General features: G+C 41.2%; 1 protein-coding gene and 1 long non-coding RNA gene across 4 annotated transcripts in view; one reads left to right on the top strand and one right to left on the bottom strand.

Moving 5' to 3' along the window:
* The window catches only part of LOC132392463 (protein mono-ADP-ribosyltransferase PARP14-like), an 82,975-nt gene that overhangs the window by 2,489 nt on the left and 63,056 nt on the right, over positions 1-17,430 (bottom strand). Inside the window, exons 14-16 of the mRNA XM_059966338.1 lie at positions 11,660-11,866; positions 9,855-10,481; positions 4,956-5,101 (exon numbers count right to left, since the gene is read on the bottom strand). Coding sequence (XP_059822321.1) covers positions 4,956-5,101; positions 9,855-10,481; positions 11,660-11,866 — 980 coding nt within the window. The remainder of the gene's footprint in view (positions 1-4,955; positions 5,102-9,854; positions 10,482-11,659; positions 11,867-17,430) is intronic.
* LOC132392464 (uncharacterized) overlaps positions 1-17,430 on the top strand; it is a 98,968-nt gene that overhangs the window by 44,218 nt on the left and 37,320 nt on the right. The gene's annotated exons all lie outside the window — the stretch shown is intronic.

Raw genomic sequence — 17,430 nt, 5'->3', positions numbered from 1 at the left:
ACAACTGGGCTCTGTACTTTAGAGGCAGAAATGAGGATCTGAACCACACCTGGATTGCCAGGAGGTGTACCATCAATTTGCACGTCGCTCAGGGTCTTGGACTATACATGCTTTTTCTTGTGCAACAATTTGTGTTTTCTTTTCTCTCACTATTCTGAATGTATGTTATGCACCTTGGCCCCAGAGGAATGCTCTCTCATTTTGACTGTATCCATGTATGGTTTGAATGATAATTAAACCTGATTTAATTTGGTAATGTAGAGGACTGTAGCTAGTACATGTCCAACTAAAATAAATGGTCACTATATTGTAACAAAGTAAGGATACTACCAAAGATTTCACATAAATGAGACAAGAAAACAATAGGCATCATATGCTAATAATGAGTGAGGTCCTGATATGCACACACTCTGGATAAGTATGAATACTAGAAAAAAATAGGTAGTGAAGGGCAATTAGGAAACCATATGTCTTTGTCCATGGTAGGTCATGTCTACACAATCTTGAAAGTTTTTCGAAGTTACCAGGAAAATGGATGAAGGCAAGGCAGTGAATGTTGTCTGCATGGACTTTAAAAAGGTATTTAACAAAGTCCCACATGGGAAGTTGGTCAAAAAGGTTCAGTTGCTTGGCATTCAAGATGAGGTAGTATGTTGGATTAGACATTGGCTTTGTGGGAGAAGCCAGAGACAGGTAGAAGATGGTTACCTCTCTGACTGGAGGCCTGTGACTAGTGGAGTGCTGCAGGGATCAGTGCTGGGTCTATTGTTGTTTGTCATCTATATCAATGATCTGGATGATGGTGTGGTTAACTGGATCAGCAAATTTGCGGGTGACACCAAGATTGTGGGTGTAGTGGACAGTGAGGAAAACAATCATGGCTTGCAGAGGGATCTGGATCAGCTGGGAAAATGGGCTGAAAAATGGCAGATGGGATTTAGGGCAAACAAGTGTAAGGTGTTGGACTTCGGTAGGACCAACCAGGGTAGGACTTACACAGTGAACAGTAGGACAAAGGAATCTGGAAATACAGGGCTATAATTCATTGAAAGTGCTGTCACAGGTAGGTAGGGTTGTCAAGAAAGCCTTTGGCACACTGGCCTTCATTTATCAATGTACTGAGTAGAGGAGATGAAAATGTTATGTTTAAGTTGTTTGTGATGTTTAAGATGTTTGTGACCATTAGTGAAGGGAACCTTGCATTTGGAGGGAAGGTTGAGTGATGGTTGTGTTTATTCCAGAGACCAGCTGATTGAGCTAAGCAAACCGATGCTAGTGCCCAGAGTGTGGTGTGAAATCGCACAGGAGCTTAGCAGGTTATGCCGAGGCTGCAGGGTTGGAGAGAAGGTTAAGGCTGAGGAGGAAATATAAACCTTCTATCCCCGTGGTCATCATGAGAAATGTGACGTCCTTGGGAAATAAGATGGTGGAACTTGGTCCACTGATTAAGACCCAGAAGGAATACTGGGAGTGCAGTGTTTTGTGCTTAACTGAGACCTGACTACACACACATTTTCCGGACCATTGTGCTACCACACCCAGCTTAAAGACTGTCTGAGTGGACAGAGACGTTACTCCAAGCAGTAAGAAGGCAAGAAGAAGGATTGCAGTGCTTGTGAATGTAAGTTGGTGTAATCGCAGACATGTTACTATAAAGGAACTTTTATGTAGACTGGACAGTGAACTCTCAGCCGTTGGGATACGACCATAGTACTTGCCTCGGGAATTCTCAACTACTGCTTTAGTTGTAGTTTACATTCAATCTTCGACTGACGTAAGTGTAGCGTGCGTTGCTATTCTTTCGACCATTGCTGGAGTGCAGACTCAATATCCCAATGCTGTTGTGGCTGTTACTGGGGATTTTAATTATGTTTCTCTCATGGCAGCAATACCAATGTTTTATCAATATGTCAGCTGCTCTACATAAGACAGTAAAATACTGGACCTTCTGTATACGAATGTGAAGTTCACAGACAGTGCCGCCACCCTTCTCAAAACAGAATAACAGTGGACCTTCTGTATGTGAACATAAAGGACACAGACAGTGCCTCTGTCCTTCCCCCACTTGGCAGATCTGATCACAACCCGGTCCTGCTAACACCCAGGTACATGCCTCTTGTCCAGCGGCAGCCTGGGCCGACAAGGATTGTAAGGAGGTGGGCTCAGGATGTTAATGACACACTGCAGGAATGCTTTACGAGGACAGACTGGGATGTGTTATGTGAGCCGCCTGGGGAGGATATCACCAAAATGACTGATTGTATCACAGACTATATCAAATTCTGTGAGAACACCATCGTGCCAGCCAGGACTGTACACTGTTTTCCCAGCACCAAGCCCTGGATCACCAGTGACCTGAAAATACTTTTGAATTTGAAGAAGAAAGCCTTCTGGTCTGAATATAGACAAGTACTGAGGCAAGTACAGAGTAAACTGAGGGCAAGGCTGAGGGAATGCAAAGAATCCTACAAGAGGAAGCTGGAGTACAGGCTCCAACAGAATAGCATAAGGGACTTGTGGTCGGGCATGAAGCAGATCACTGGCTTCAAGGTTAAAGAAACAAAGATCGAGGGCTGCCTGGAATTGAATTGCCAATTGAATGGCCAATGAATTGAACTTGTTTTCCAACAGGTTCAGCATGGGACATCCTGCTGTCCCCTCCCCCACTTGCCCAAACCACACACCCTCCCTGACCTCAGCCTTCTCCCTCCACCCCTCCCTCCCCTCTAGTGAGTGCTTGTGTTCCAAACCCACCCCCCCCCAACTTTGGAATCTCCTGCCTCCATGGGGGTGACTGACCTCCCCCACCTGACTGTGACTGCAGGTCAGGTTAAGAGACAGCTGGAGAGACTACATCAAGGCAAGGCTGCTGGACAGGATAGTATTAGTCCCAGGGTACTGAAGGCCTGTGCGAGCCAGCTATCTGGTATTTTGCAGCTTCTTTACAATCTGAGTCTGAGTCAGGAAAAGATATGTTGCTATGGAAGACTTACTGCTTGGTTCCTGTACCCAAGAAGGTGAATTCATCTGGACTTACTGACTACAGACCAACTGCCCTCACGTCATGTAATAAAGGTACTGAAGCACCAAATTTCTTAGTGTTCACCTGACGGAGAATCTCACCTGGTCCCTCAACACCAGCTCCATAGCAAAGAAAGCCCAGCAGCATCTCTACTTTAGGAGGACACTGACTTAGGAGGATGACTTTAGGAGGATGAGGACTGTGATGAGTCCTGTATTTATTCTGGGGGATTACAAAAACATGGGTGTTCACCTCGACAATAGACTCGATTGGAAAACTGGAAAGCCAACACCAAGGCTGTTTACAAGAAGGGGGTGAGCAGACTCTATTTTCTAAGGAAGCTGAGATCCTTCAATATGTGCAGCAGGATGTTGGAGATCTTTTACCAGTCTGTTGTAGCGAGTGCAATCTTTTTTGTGGCTTTATGTTGGGGGAGCAGCATCAGTGCTGGTGATGCAAAAAGACTAAATAAACTCATCAAAATAGCTGGATCCATCCTTGACCACAACCCGGACTCTTCTGAGTTAGTGGTGTAGAGAATGTCACTTAACAAGCTGGTATCCATTATGGACAATCAGGCAGATTCTCTCCGTGACCTACAGAATAAGCAGCGGAGCACCCTTTCGAACAGACTCATTCAGTTCCACTGTCACAAGGATCATTACAGAAAATCTTCCCTACCAAATGCAATAAGTACATACAACAGTCAATCTCTGTGCTACAGGAGAACACACACCATAGTACAACAGCCTCTGCTTTGATATTTTGTTCATTATTATTGCACATTGGTGAATTATTATGTATATTACTGTGTACTTTATTATTAGTTAATATTATATTTATTATTGCTGCAGTTTTAAATTTTGCTATTGTAACAAAATAATTTTCCATTTGGAATCTATAAATTACTTATTATTAACATGTTATGTTGAAGCTGTATAAGATGTTGGTGAGGCCTAATTTGGAGTATTGTGTGCAGTTTTGGTCAAATACCTACCAGAACGTTGTAGATAAGGTTGAAAGAGTACAGAGAAAATTTGCAAGGATGTTACCAGGACCTAAGTTATAAGGAAAGATTGAATCGGTGTGGAATTTATTCCTTGGAACGCAGAAGATTTGATCGAAGTATACAAAATTATGAGGGGTATAGATAGGTTAAATGCAAGCAGACTTTTTCCACTGATGTTGGGTGAAGCGACAATCAGAAGTCATAGGTTAAGGGTAAAAGGTGAACAGTTTAAGGGGAAAATGAGAGGAAACTTCTCTCTCAGAGGGTTGTGAGAGTGTGGTAATAGTTGCCAGTACAAGTGGTGCATGTGAGCTCAATTTCACAGTTCAAGCAAAGTGTGGATAGGTGCATGGATGGTAGGGGTATGGTGGGCTGGTGGAAGGTCAATGGGAGTAGGCTGATTAAATTGTTTTGGGGAGTTGAAGGGCCTGTTTCTGTGCTGTGCCTTTCTATGACTCTATCGGGACAGGCACCACAAATCAAAGAAACCCAATGAAGTTAGTAAATAAAGGATCATCAAACACCCATTCTGCAGGAAAAAAATTTGTGCAAACAATAAAAGTAATGAAATAATCCCTAGAACTGAAGTTCACTAAAGTGAGTCCACAGCCATGAAGCCAGTCACAGCCGACCTAGGAGCCCGTTAGTTTCAGGCCACAGCCTCAGCTCAGCAAAGATGAGTAAACATTGTGGAGTAGTGAGCTGAACACAAGCTCATCCCTCACCCTCCAGCCCCAACACACTGACCTTTTCAATCCGGTCTGGTGCTTAAATCAGGCAAACCTTGAGTTGTTTCTCATTCTCAGACCCAAGCCCTACCGCTTTGATACACTGAAAACATTAGTTATGTTTATCCAAATCTCTCCTTGTTAAGTTACAAAGTTATGAAGTACAAATTGGCTCATGATAATTCATTTGACATACCTTTACAATCTGAGACTTCACAGCAGTTGCTTTGAATGATTGTGCTACATCCTGATATTCTTTGGAATTCTGTTGCAGCTCCACAGATTTATTTTGTAAACTCTGCATGCCATCCCAATGTTTTGGTAGGCTATCAATTTGCATTCCTGTAGATATATCAAATAAATCATAATTATTTGTTCAAAGTTAATGTACTATCAACGTACATATGTTACTGTACAGTTGAGATTCATTTCCTTGCAGACTTACTCAATAAATCTGTAAAATAATAATCACAGCACAATGAATGACCGTCCAACTAGGGTGTACAACCAGAGTGTGGAAGAAGAGAAAATGCAAATACAAAAAAAAAAGATGAAATAATAATAAATAAATACACAATAAATATCGAGAACATGAGATGAAGAGTCCAATGTGATGAAAGTGAGTCCAATGGTTGTGGGAACATTTCAAGGAGGTTGTAAGAAGTTATCCTTTTTGATTCAAGAGCCTGGGGTTCATTTTCTTGTAGGCATTTACAGGAATAGAATAAAATTTTATAAAAACTAACTGAAAAAGTGTGCAAAAAAGATAAATTGAGCAAATAAAAAATAATACAGAAAGCACAAGTTGTTTTAAAAGACAGTTTGTTGGTCATAGCATCAGTTCAGAGTAATGCTTAATGAAGTTATTCACAATGGTTCAGGAGCCTGATTGATGCAGGGTAATAAATGTTCCTGAACTGTGTGGTGTGGGATCTAAGGCTTCTGTATACCTATATTGGTAGTAGTGAGAAGAGGTTGTTAGTCAAATGTAGGTTTTAGATGTTCTGTGATAAACGTTCTAGACCAAAGGTAATTTCCACTTTTTTCTCTTTCCATTTGTGCAGCAGCAGTACAGTACAATACATAATAAAAACTAAATTACTGGAAAAAGTGTAAGTTAAATAGGTAGTGCAAAAAGAGGAAAAAAATAGTGAGGTTGTGTTCATGGGTTAAATTTCCATTCAGAAAGCAGATAGCAGAGAGGAAACTGTTTCTGAATCATTGAGCGTGTGCCTTCAGGCTTCTGTACCTCCTCCCTAATGGTCGCAGCAAGAAGAGGGCATGTCCTGGGTGATGGGGATCCTTAATGATGGATGCTGCCTTTTTGAGTCATTTTTCCCTAAAGAACTCATCAGGTATAACAATCTGCACAAAATATTTCACAATTCAGGAACTGTCACTGAAAGTTACCCCACATGAGTATTGCTAAATATGCCATAATTATGGTAGAATGTTGTATTCTACATCTGAAGTTAATTCCATTGAAATAAATGGAACAACATCCGGAGACAGAGGAAATATACTGATATGACTAATGCATGATTTCTTGCACAAGATCCAGAACAGCTGGAAAGATGGCAGCTGGGATTTAATCTGGACAAATGTGCTGCATTTGGCAGGGCAAACCGATGAACGGTGAGAGGAATGAGGAGTAAAAATGGATCTGGGAATATAGAAACTGCATGACGGGTAGGTAGGGTTGGAAAGAGAGCTTTGGGCATATTGGCCTTCATAAACCAGAGCATTAGACCATAAAACATTGGAGCAGAATTAGACCATCTGGAAAATTGAGTCTGCTCCACCATTGAATCAATGGTGATCCTGTTTTCCCCTCCTTAGCCCCACTTTCTGACTTCCTCCACATAACCTTTGATGCCATGGCCAATCAAGAACCTATCAAGTACATCCAATGACCTGGCCTCCACAGCTGGCTGTGGTAATAAATGTCACAAATTCACCACCCTCTGCCTAAAGAATTTTCTCTGCATCTCTGTTTTAATGGATGCCGCTCTATCCTGAGGCAGTGCCCTCTTGTCCTTGACTTCACCACCATGTGAAACATCCTTTCCACATCTACTATGTCTAGGCCTTTCAACATTTGAAAGGTTTCAATGAGATCCCCCCTCACCCTTCTAAATTCCAGTGAATACAAACCCAGAGCCATCAAATATTTTTTGTTTGATAATCCTTTTATTCCCCAAATCATTCTTATGAACCTACTCTGGACCCTCTTCAATGACAACACATCTTTTCTAAGATAAGGAGCCCAAAATTGTTCACAATACTCAAGGTGAGGCCTCACCAGCATCACATCCCTGCTCTTGTATTCTAGACCTCTTGAAATGAATGCTAACATTGTTTTTGCCTTCCTCACCACTGACTTGACCTGCAAATTTACCTTTAGGGTGTTCAGCAAAAGGACACCCAAGTCCCTTTGTATCTCTGGATTTTCTCCCTGTTTAGAAAATACTCTGCACATTTATTTCTTCTACCAAAGTACATGACCATGCATTTTCCAACACTGTATTTCATTTCCCACTTTCCTGCCTATTCTCCAAATCTAAGTCCTTCTGCAACCTTCCTGTTTCCTGAACTCTACATGCCCCTCCACCAATCTTTGTATCATCTGCAAAGTTGGCATCAAAGCCATCTGTTCCATCACTAAATCATTGATATAGAGCAGAAAAAGAAGTGGTCCCAACATCGATCCCTGCGGAACAACACCGATCACTGGCAGCCAACTAGAAAAAGATCCTTTTATTCCCACTCGCTGCCTCTTACTAGTGACTTTCCAGTAATAGTACGGGCTCTTAACTTGGTAAGCAGCCTCATGTGTGACACCTTATCAAAAACCTTCTGAAAGTCCAAATATACATCTACTTTATCCCCTTTATCTATCCTACTTGTAATCTCCTCAAGGAATTCCAACAGGTTTGTCAGGCAGATTTTCCCTTCTGGAAACAATGCTGACTTTGTCCTATCTTGTCCTGTGTCACCAAGTACTCCATAACCTCATCCATAACAATTGACTCCAACATCTTCCCAAACACTGAGGTCAGGCTATTTGGTCTTTAAATTACCATATTCTGCCTCTCTCCTTTCTTAAAGAACATTTTTCCAGTCCTCTGGAATCATGCTAGAGTCCAGTGATTCTTGAAAGATTACTAATGCCTTCACAATCTCTACTGCAACCTCTTTCAGAACCCTAGGGTGCAGTTCATCTGGTCTGGGTGACGTGTACCCTTAAGGTCTTTCAGCATGTTGAGCACCTTCTCCCTTCCCCCTCCACTCACTTTCTTCCTGCGCACCTTTCAATACCTGGCACACTGCTTGTGTCTCCACAGTGAAGACTAATGCAAGATACTCATTTAGTTCATCTGCCATCTCCTTGGCCCCCATTAATATTTCTTCAGCTGATTCTTTTTTAGCATTGAGTACAGAAGTTGGGATGTTATGTTGAAGTTGCACAAGACATTGGTGAGGCCAAATTTGGAGTACTGTGTGCAGTTTTGATCACTTACCAATAGGAAAGATGTAAACAAGGTTGAAAGAATACAGAGAAAATATATAAGGATGTTTCTGGGTATGGAGGAAAGACTGAATACGTTAGGACTATATTCCTTAAAGTGTAGAAAATTGAGAGGAGATTTGAAAGAGGTCAACAAAATTATGAGAGGTATAAATAGGGTGAATGCAAGCAGGCTTTTTCTACTGAGGTTGGGTAGGACTATAATCAGAGGTCGTAGGTTAAGGGTGAAAGGTGAAGTTTAAGGGGAACATGAGGAGAAACTTCTTCAGTCAGAGGGTCATGACTGTGTGGAATGAGCCACCAGCACAAGTGGTGAATGCAAGCTCAATTTTTCAACGTTTAAGAGAAGTTTGGATAGGTACATGGATGGTAGGGGACACTGTCAAGTTTGTCACCTGTGTGCCTTGTTGTATGACGTGGGTGATCATGGTCTTTCCATAATAATTGTTCTTGTCAATTTTTTCCCTAATAAGTGGTTTGCCCTTGCCTTCTTCAGGGCAGTGTCTTTACAAGATGAATGACCCCAGCCATTTTCAATGTTCTTCAGAGATCGCCTGGCATCTGTGGTTGCATAACTAGGACTTGATATGCATCAGGGGCTCTACGACCATCCACCACCTGCTCACATGGGTTCACATGACCCTGATTGGGGGGAGGGGAGCTAAGCAGGTGCTACACCTTGCCTAAGGGTGACTTGCAGGGTGGTGGAGGGAAGGAGAGTCTTACACCTTCTTTGGTAGAGACATATCTCCTTCCTGTCACATGATGAGGAGGATAGATAGGGTAAATGCTGGCAGGCTTTTAACACAGGTTTGTTGAGGCTGGGATAGAGGTAATAGGTTAAGGGTGAAAGTTGAAATATTTAAGGGAAACCTCTTCACTCAAAGATAATGTGAGCATGGAATAAACTGCTGGTGGAAGTGGTTGATGTAGATTTTATACCAACAGTTAAGAATACGACATGAAACGCTGTCGATGGAAAGCAGCATCTATCAGAGATCCTCACCATCTACGTCATGCTCTTTTCACACTATTGCCATCAGGTAGAAGGTACAAGAGCTCAGGATTCGTATCACCAGGTTCAAGAACAGTTACTACCCCTCAGCCATCAGGCTCTTGAACAAAAGGGGATAACTACACTCACTGGCCCATTCACTGAGGTGCTCCTACAACCAATGATCTCTCTTTAAGGAGATGTTATTTCAAGTTCTTGTTACTTGTTGTTATTTATTTATATTTGCATCTGAAGTTTGTTGTCTCTACATTCTGGTTGATCTTTCATCGATTCTGTTATAGTTACTGTTCTACAGATTTGCTGAGTATGCCCGCAGGAATAAAAGAATCTCAGGGTGGTATGTGATGACATATGTATTCTGGTGATGAAAGTTACTTTGAACTTTGGATAAGTACATGGATGGGAGGCGTATGGATGGCTCTGGTCCAGGTATAGGTTGATGGGATTTGGCAGAGTAACAATTTGTCACAAATTGTCTCATTCTCAGCTGGGCATGTTATGACTCTATGAATGAAAAGAAGGGTACAAATTAAATACAATGAACAATTTACCTTCAGTTTTCGAAATCCTTTTCAAATTCATCTCATGTCCATTGACCCTTGCAGTATTTTTGTTCAAATCCACAGCACATTGTTGGCCGCGAAATTTGAAAGTAAATTTAGTCTTTTGTTCAGTGAACGCCTTTTCCAGTATCAGGTTTGTAGTACTGTCAAATGCTGTGAATTGACTGCCATCATCAAACTGCCATTCAACCAAATTTTTGACAAGTTCCTCATCTCTTTTTTCAGATTCTTCTTTTCTGATGTAGTCAATCATTTTCTGAATTTTTCTAAAGGCATACAGAACATCCTTCGTGATACCACAGATTTTTATCTGAGCTCCAGACTGGTTACGTTGTAGTTCCAAAGAAATTTGAAGACTTTTCTGAAGATGACGTAATTCTTCACATTCATTTTCAGAGAATTTCAATAAGAAATCACTAACAATAACTTTTTCACTCTGCTCTTCTGAAACTATACTTTTTATGAAGGATATAGTATTTTCAATAGTTTGTACATTGTCTCCACAGATCTCAAAATGAACTGTCTCTATCCCATTTTGGAATTCGATATTTTCTTCAGTGGAGGAGGCTGCATTTTCTTTCTTCGGTTCCCAAGAAAACACTGATGTAATTGCATCTATTATTAGCAGCAAAAAAATTCACAAAATTACATAAAAATATTGTATGCAGAGACACAGAACAGAAACGGGATGCATGGTGTAACTTGCCACATCAACACTTGATCCTCCTCTCTCTTTTTGTATTTAAATTTATAAACTTTGTCTACTACTCCCTTTCCTTAAATGTGCTGTTTGCCTCTTTCAGCGATTGACTTCCCAGCTCATTACTTCACCCCTCCTCCCCTTCCTCCACCTTCTTAATCTGACCTCATCTTTTTTTCTCCAGCCCTGATAAAGGGTCTTGGCCTGAGATGTCAAATGTAAACTCTAAGCAGTAATTATCGCAATACTTTTAGGAAATGTCACAAGCCATCTTCTTGGCTTTGAAGAAATGCCCATTACACCCACTATTTGCTTTCCCTCGTGAGACCAGACAGAAAATTTTTATTTTCCTTAATCCCTGAATCTACGTTTCCTGACCTTGGGCACTAGCCATTGTAGCAGCACCTTATCAAAGGGTTCTAAAAATTTATATCTACAATATAACTATTGTTAGTGCCTTGTTTACCCTTTTAAGCAAGATTTTACTTTTGAACTCTACATTCAGAATTCTTGTTTCGAAAGTTTTGTCCATTAACCTCTCTAAACGGGAATCCATTATTTTACCTACATTTAACATTAAACTGACTGGTCCACTATTCTCTATACTTTAAATACAGATAATACATTAGAGTTCACTGTGCCTCTGACAATGTCTTGTATATAGTACATCATTGACCTGAACTGAACTAAACCGAATATTCCTGGACTTCGATGACTTTGTGGTTGATGATTTACAATGTGTTTTTCACCGGTTTTTTTGCTGTTTGAGTGATTTGCCCTCCCCTACCCCCCCCCCCCCCGCATGTTGGGGGTTTGATGTTTTTCTTCAACTGGGTTTACTTTATTTCATGGCTGTCTGGGGGAAGGGTAATCTCAGCGTTGTCTACTACATACATACTTTGATGATAAATATACTCTGAATCTTGAATCTTTGAAGGTCTTTTGTATCTAAACATGCTTGATGCAAACCTGTTTTATTTTCATTGAGTTTTAGTTTATGTAATAAATCCTACTTTTCTATTTTAAAAGCACTTATCTTATTACTCATTCCAGAACAAAATTTATTCTTCCTTTTAAAATATCTGATACTTACTTGTAATCTTTTTCATTATGGATTCATTAACTGGAATATTAGATCCTTCATGCATTTTCATCCTTTTGTGGAATTCACTTAACATTCGAGGTTGAAAAATTACGATGCGAATCTTCTGTAAAGAAGCCGAAGGTTTCTTCTGTATAAATTCCACAACTGAATCAATCATTGCATCAGCAACTTGGGAAGGTTTGACATTTCCTTGTCCTAGTGATTGGAATATAAACATTTTAAATTTTCACATGTGATTTAACTCTCTAGCCACAATTAACACGAAGTGCCAGGCAGAAAAACAGAAACTTAGGAGAACAGGCCATTTGTCCTTTCAACTTTGGAGAACCCATCTAGTGAGGTGTTGTGGGTGGAACTGAGGAATAAGAAATGCCTGATCACGTTAATGGGGCTAAACTGGAAACCACCCAACAGTCCAGGGATTTAGAGGAACAAATTTGTAGAGAGACCTCAGGTTGTTATAGTAGGTGATTTTAACTTTCAACACATTGACTGGGACTCCCTTATTTTAAACAGACTAAATGTCTGTTTGTCAAATGTGTTCAAGAAAGTTTCCTTAATAAGTACACAGAAGTCTCAACAAGAGAGTGTGCGATACTTGATCTGCTATCAGGGAACGAGATAGGACAGAAGTTTGTGTAGGGGAGCACTTTGCATCTAATGAAGACAATGGCATTAGTTTCAAAGTAAATATAGAAAAAGATAGGTCTGGTCCATGGGTTGAGATTTCTAAATTGGATAAAGGCCAATAATGATGGCATCATGAAGGATCTGCGAAGTGTGGATTGGGTCAGGCTGTTTTCAGGCAAAGGTGTACTTGGTAGGTGGGAGGCCTTCAAAAGTGTAATTTTGAGAGTACAAAACTTGTATGTGCCTGTCGGAATAGAAGGTAAAGATAACAGCTTCAGGAAACCTTGGTTTTCAAGAGATAATGAGACCATAATTAACAGGTATAGGCAGGTAATTTTTCTGTTCATCTGATGATGGCAACCCGTTTCTTGGTTTCTTGGCAAATCATTTGATTGGCAGCTGATGCACCATCAATAACTCTCCGAGATGTGAGGTGAGATATTGGCTTTTATTGACTGGAAGGAAGAACAAGCAGTAATTGACTACCATACTACATCCTGGAGACTGAGGGCAGGGCTCAGGCCTCAATCACCTTTATACAGGGGTCTGTGGGAGGAGCCACAGGAGCAGTCAGCAGGGGGGGCGTGTCCAGACAGGTATATGTAGTTCACCACAGCAGCAAAGAGTCGGACTCGAGTTTCTTAAAATTCAAACCTTATCAGTTCATGGCCAATAAAATCAGCACATTTCACATTACATTCACACATAATAATCTGAAGCAGGTTACTTTTTCTGCATTATTTTTCTTCTGTTTCTTTTTTTTCTATTTTAACCATTTTCTTACATTATTAACTATTTCAATGACAGTTGGAGTACCCCACTTGGATTACTGTGCTCAGTTCTGGTCACTCCACCACAGGAAGGATGTGCAAACCATAGAAAGGGTGCAGAGGAGATTTACAAGGATGTTGTATGGACTGGGGAGCATGCCTTATGAAAATAGGTTATGAATTTGGCCATTTCTCCTTGGAGCGACGGAGGATGGGAGGTGATTTGTTAGAGGTGTACAAGATAATGAGAGGCATTGATCGTGTGGATAGTTAGAAGCTTTTTCCCAGGGCTGAAATGGCTAGCATGAGAGGGCATAGATTTAAGGGGCTTCAAAGTAGGTACAGAGGAGATGTCAGGGACAAGTTTTTTTACGCAGAGAGTGATGAGTGCGTGGAATGGGCAGTGGCAGTGGAGGTAGAAACGATAGGGTCTTTTAAGAGACCCCTGGATGGCTGCATGGAGCTTAGAAAAATAGAGGGCTATGGGTAAAGCCTAGGTAGTTCTAAGGTAGGGAATGTTCGGCACATCTTTGTGGGCCAAAGGGCCTGTATTGTGCTGTATGTTTTCTATGTTTCTAAAGTTGATGCTGTCTACAAGTGCTTTGACATGCTCCCACATGGGAGATGAGTAAAGCAAGTTCAGTCACTTGGTATTCAGGATGAGGTAGTAAATAAGATTCAACAATAGCTTCATGAGGGGAAAAGCAAAGAGTGGTAGCAGATAGTTACCTCTTTGACTGAAGGCCTTTGACTAGTAGTATGCCGCAGGGATCAGTGCTGTGTCTGTTTTTTGTCATCTACATTAACAATCTGGGTGATAATGTAAACTGGATGAGTAAAATTGTGGATGACACCAAGATTGGAGGCATGGGATAGTGAGAAAGGCTACCGAAACTTGCAGTGTGAAATATGGGCTGAAAATGGCATATTGAATTTAATGCAGACAAGTGTGAGTTGCTGCACTTTGGGAAGACAAACCAGGGTAAGACTGGCAAGGTGAGTGGTAGGGCACCGAGGTGTGTGGTAGGGCAAAGATCTGGGAATACAGATCCATGATTTCCTGAAAGTGGCCTGAGAGGTAAAGAGGGTTGTAAAGTAAACTTTTGGCACATTGACCTTCATAAAGTATTGAGTGCAGGAGATGGCAATTTATGTTCCAGATGTCCGAATCTGGAGTATTGTGTGCTGTTTTGGTCACTTATCTCCAGGAAAGATAACAGAAAATTTACAAGGACATTACTGGGAATTGAGAACCTGAGTTATAGGGAAAGGTTGAATAGATTAGGATTTTATTCTTTGGAACAAAGAAGATTGAGAGGAGATTTGACAAAGGGATACAAATTATGAAGGGTATAGATGGGGTTTTGCACTGAGGCTGGGAGAGACTAGAACCAGAACTCATGGGTTAAAGGTGAAATATGTAAGAGGAACTTTGGGGAGGGTGGGATCCTTTTCACTGAGGTTGGTGAGACTGCACAACGAGCTGCCTGTAGAAGTGATGGTTCTGAGTTTGATTTCAACATTTAAGAGAAGTTTGGATATGTACATGGATGGGAGGGGTGTGAAGGGTTACTGTCCAGGGGCAGGTAGATGGGACTAGGCAGATTAATAATTCAACATGGACTGGATGGGCCGACAGACCTTTCTGAACTGTAGTTCTCTATGTGATTGTTCCTAAGTGATAGTCATTAAGGCAGCTGAATTTACTAATGTTATAAAGTATGAAATGAACTTTTAATCTTAACTGTCATCATCCTACTGGGGGAAAAGCTGTCTTAGATTGGGTGCTGTGTAATAACCCAGATCTTATTAGGGAGCATAATGTAAAGGAACCCTTAGGAGACAGTGATCATAATATGATTCAATTCATACTGCAATATGCCCCATAGAAGACAGATAATGCTTTATATAATAGGCTAGTTTGCTCTCTTATTTCATCCTTTCCCTTAGTTGCCTTTTGTTGGGAAGTTTTTAAAATCCAATCATTCAACTTTCCACTCACCTCCCTTTTACTCTTTAAATAACTGAAAAAAACTTCTGGTATCCTGCATTATGTTATTGGCTCACTTGCACTCATATTTCACATTTTCCCTTCTTATTGCTCTTTTAGTTGCCCTTTGTTGGATTTTAAAAGCTTCCCAATCAAACATCTTCCCACTCACTTTTGCTACTTCATATGCACTTTCCTTGGCTTTTATGCAGTCGTTAATTTCCCTTGTCAGCCACAGTTGCCTAGCCCTGCCATTTGAGAACAATTTCTGTCTTCTGTGGGGCATATCTATCCTGCACCTTGTGAACCATTCCCAGAAAGTTCAGCCACATCTATTCTGCCATCACCTGCCAGTGTCCCTCCCCACTCCCCCACCCCAGTCCACCTAGGCAAGCTCCCCTCTTATGCCTCTGTAATTCCCTTTATTCAATTGCAATACTGATACTTGTGACTTATGCTTCTCCCTCTCAAATTGCAGTATGAATTGAATCATATTATGATCACTGTCTCCTAAGGGTTCCTTTACATTATGCTCCCTAATAAGATCTGGGTTATTACACAGCACCCAATCTAAGACAGCCTTTCCCCCAGTAGGCTCAAACACAAGCTGCTCTAAAAAGCTGTCTCGAAGGCATTCAAAAAATTCCGTCTTGCACTTCAACACTAACCTGATTTTCCAAATCTCCTAGCATATTGAAGTCCCCTATTACAATTGTGACATTATGCTTATTACATGCCCTTTCCATCTCCCTTTGCAATCTCAACCCCATGTCTTGGCTACTATTTGAAGGCCTATATATAACATTGACTTCTCTAACTTCCATTAATGCCCCTCCTCCACTTCTTACCCCAACCCTGACATATTTAGTTGTTTGCCTGTTCTCCATCTCCCTCTGGTGCTTCCCCCACCCCCTTTCTTTCTCCTGAGGCCTCCCGTCCCATGATCCTTTCCCTTCTCCAGCTCTGTGTCACTTTCGCCAATCACCTTTCCAGCTCTTAGCTTCATCCCACCCCCTCCGGTCTTCTCCTATCATTTCGCATTTCCCCCTCACTCCAGTACTTTCAAATCTCTTACAATCTTTCCTTTCGGTTAGTCCTGACGAAGGGTCTCGGCCCGAAACGTCGACAGCGCTTCTCCCAAGATAGATTAGACACAATTTACAATGCATAGCCCCAGTCTATCCAAATACTTAAATGTACGGTCTCTTCAAATACCTTCCAATAAATTTCCCACTGCTGGTGTCAGATTCACCCGCCTATAATTTCCGGCCTTAGAACAGTGGAAGAACATTTGCTGTCCTCCAATCTTCCAACACATTACCCATACCTATGCAAGTTTTAATTCCTTTGTTAGGGCCCCTGCAATTTCTGCACAAGGTCTGAGGGAACACCTTATCAGCGTCTGGGGTTTTATCCACCCTGATCTTCCTCAAAATAATAAGCACCTCCTCTTCTGAGATCCGTATACAGTTCATGAGCTCATTGCTGTTTCGCCTCACTTCTATAAACCCTGGGCCCATCTGAGTAAATACAGGTGCAAATAATCTATTTAAGATCTTCCCTATTTCATTAGCTACAAGTATAGATGACTATGCTGACCTTGAAGAGCATCAATTTTGTCCCTTGCTATCCTTTTGTTTTTAATATAACTGAAGAAACCCTCGGAATTCTCCATGCTAGAGCAACTCCATGCTTTCTTTAGGCCCTGATGTCCCTCTTAAGTGTTTGTTTGCATTTGTTATTCTCAAGTACCTCAGTTCATCCTTACTGCCTATACCTACTGTGCATCTCCTCTCTTTATTAATATCTCTCGAAAAAATGCATTGTATGCTTTAACTAACAACAGAGTCCGAAGTTGTGCTGGGACAGCCCGCAAGTGGCACCACACTTCCAACACCAACATAGTGAGCCCACAGCTATTAATCCTAATCTGTAGGTCCTTGACAGCTTGGGAGGAAATGGAGACCCTAAAAGAAGCCCATGTGATCATAGGGAGAGAAAGGAAAAGAATGGTAAACTAAGGGAATCTCAGATAAGAGAGCTATTGAATTTAGTCAGGAAGGAAAAGCATGCACATGCAAGTTTCAGGATAGGATTTTGAACACTTGAAAAACCATGGCCTAATTAGCTATTGTATACGTGGCTTTGTGTGGGGCAAGTCATGTCTGATGAAAGTGATTGATGAAGAGCTCTGGATATTGTAGTTTAGTAAGGTATTTGACAAGATCCCTCATGGTAGGCTCATCCGGGAGATCAAAGTGCATGGGATCCACAATGATCTGTCCACTTGGATTCAAAATTGACATGGCATAGACTACTTGCTGAATGGGAAGTAAATTCAGTAGGATTTTCCCTAAAGTTTAATTTGC

Source organism: Hypanus sabinus, chromosome 4 (assembly GCF_030144855.1).
Source record: "Hypanus sabinus isolate sHypSab1 chromosome 4, sHypSab1.hap1, whole genome shotgun sequence".
Classification (NCBI taxonomy): Eukaryota; Metazoa; Chordata; class Chondrichthyes; order Myliobatiformes; family Dasyatidae; genus Hypanus; species Hypanus sabinus.
This window is presented reverse-complemented; position numbering and strand designations above follow the sequence as displayed.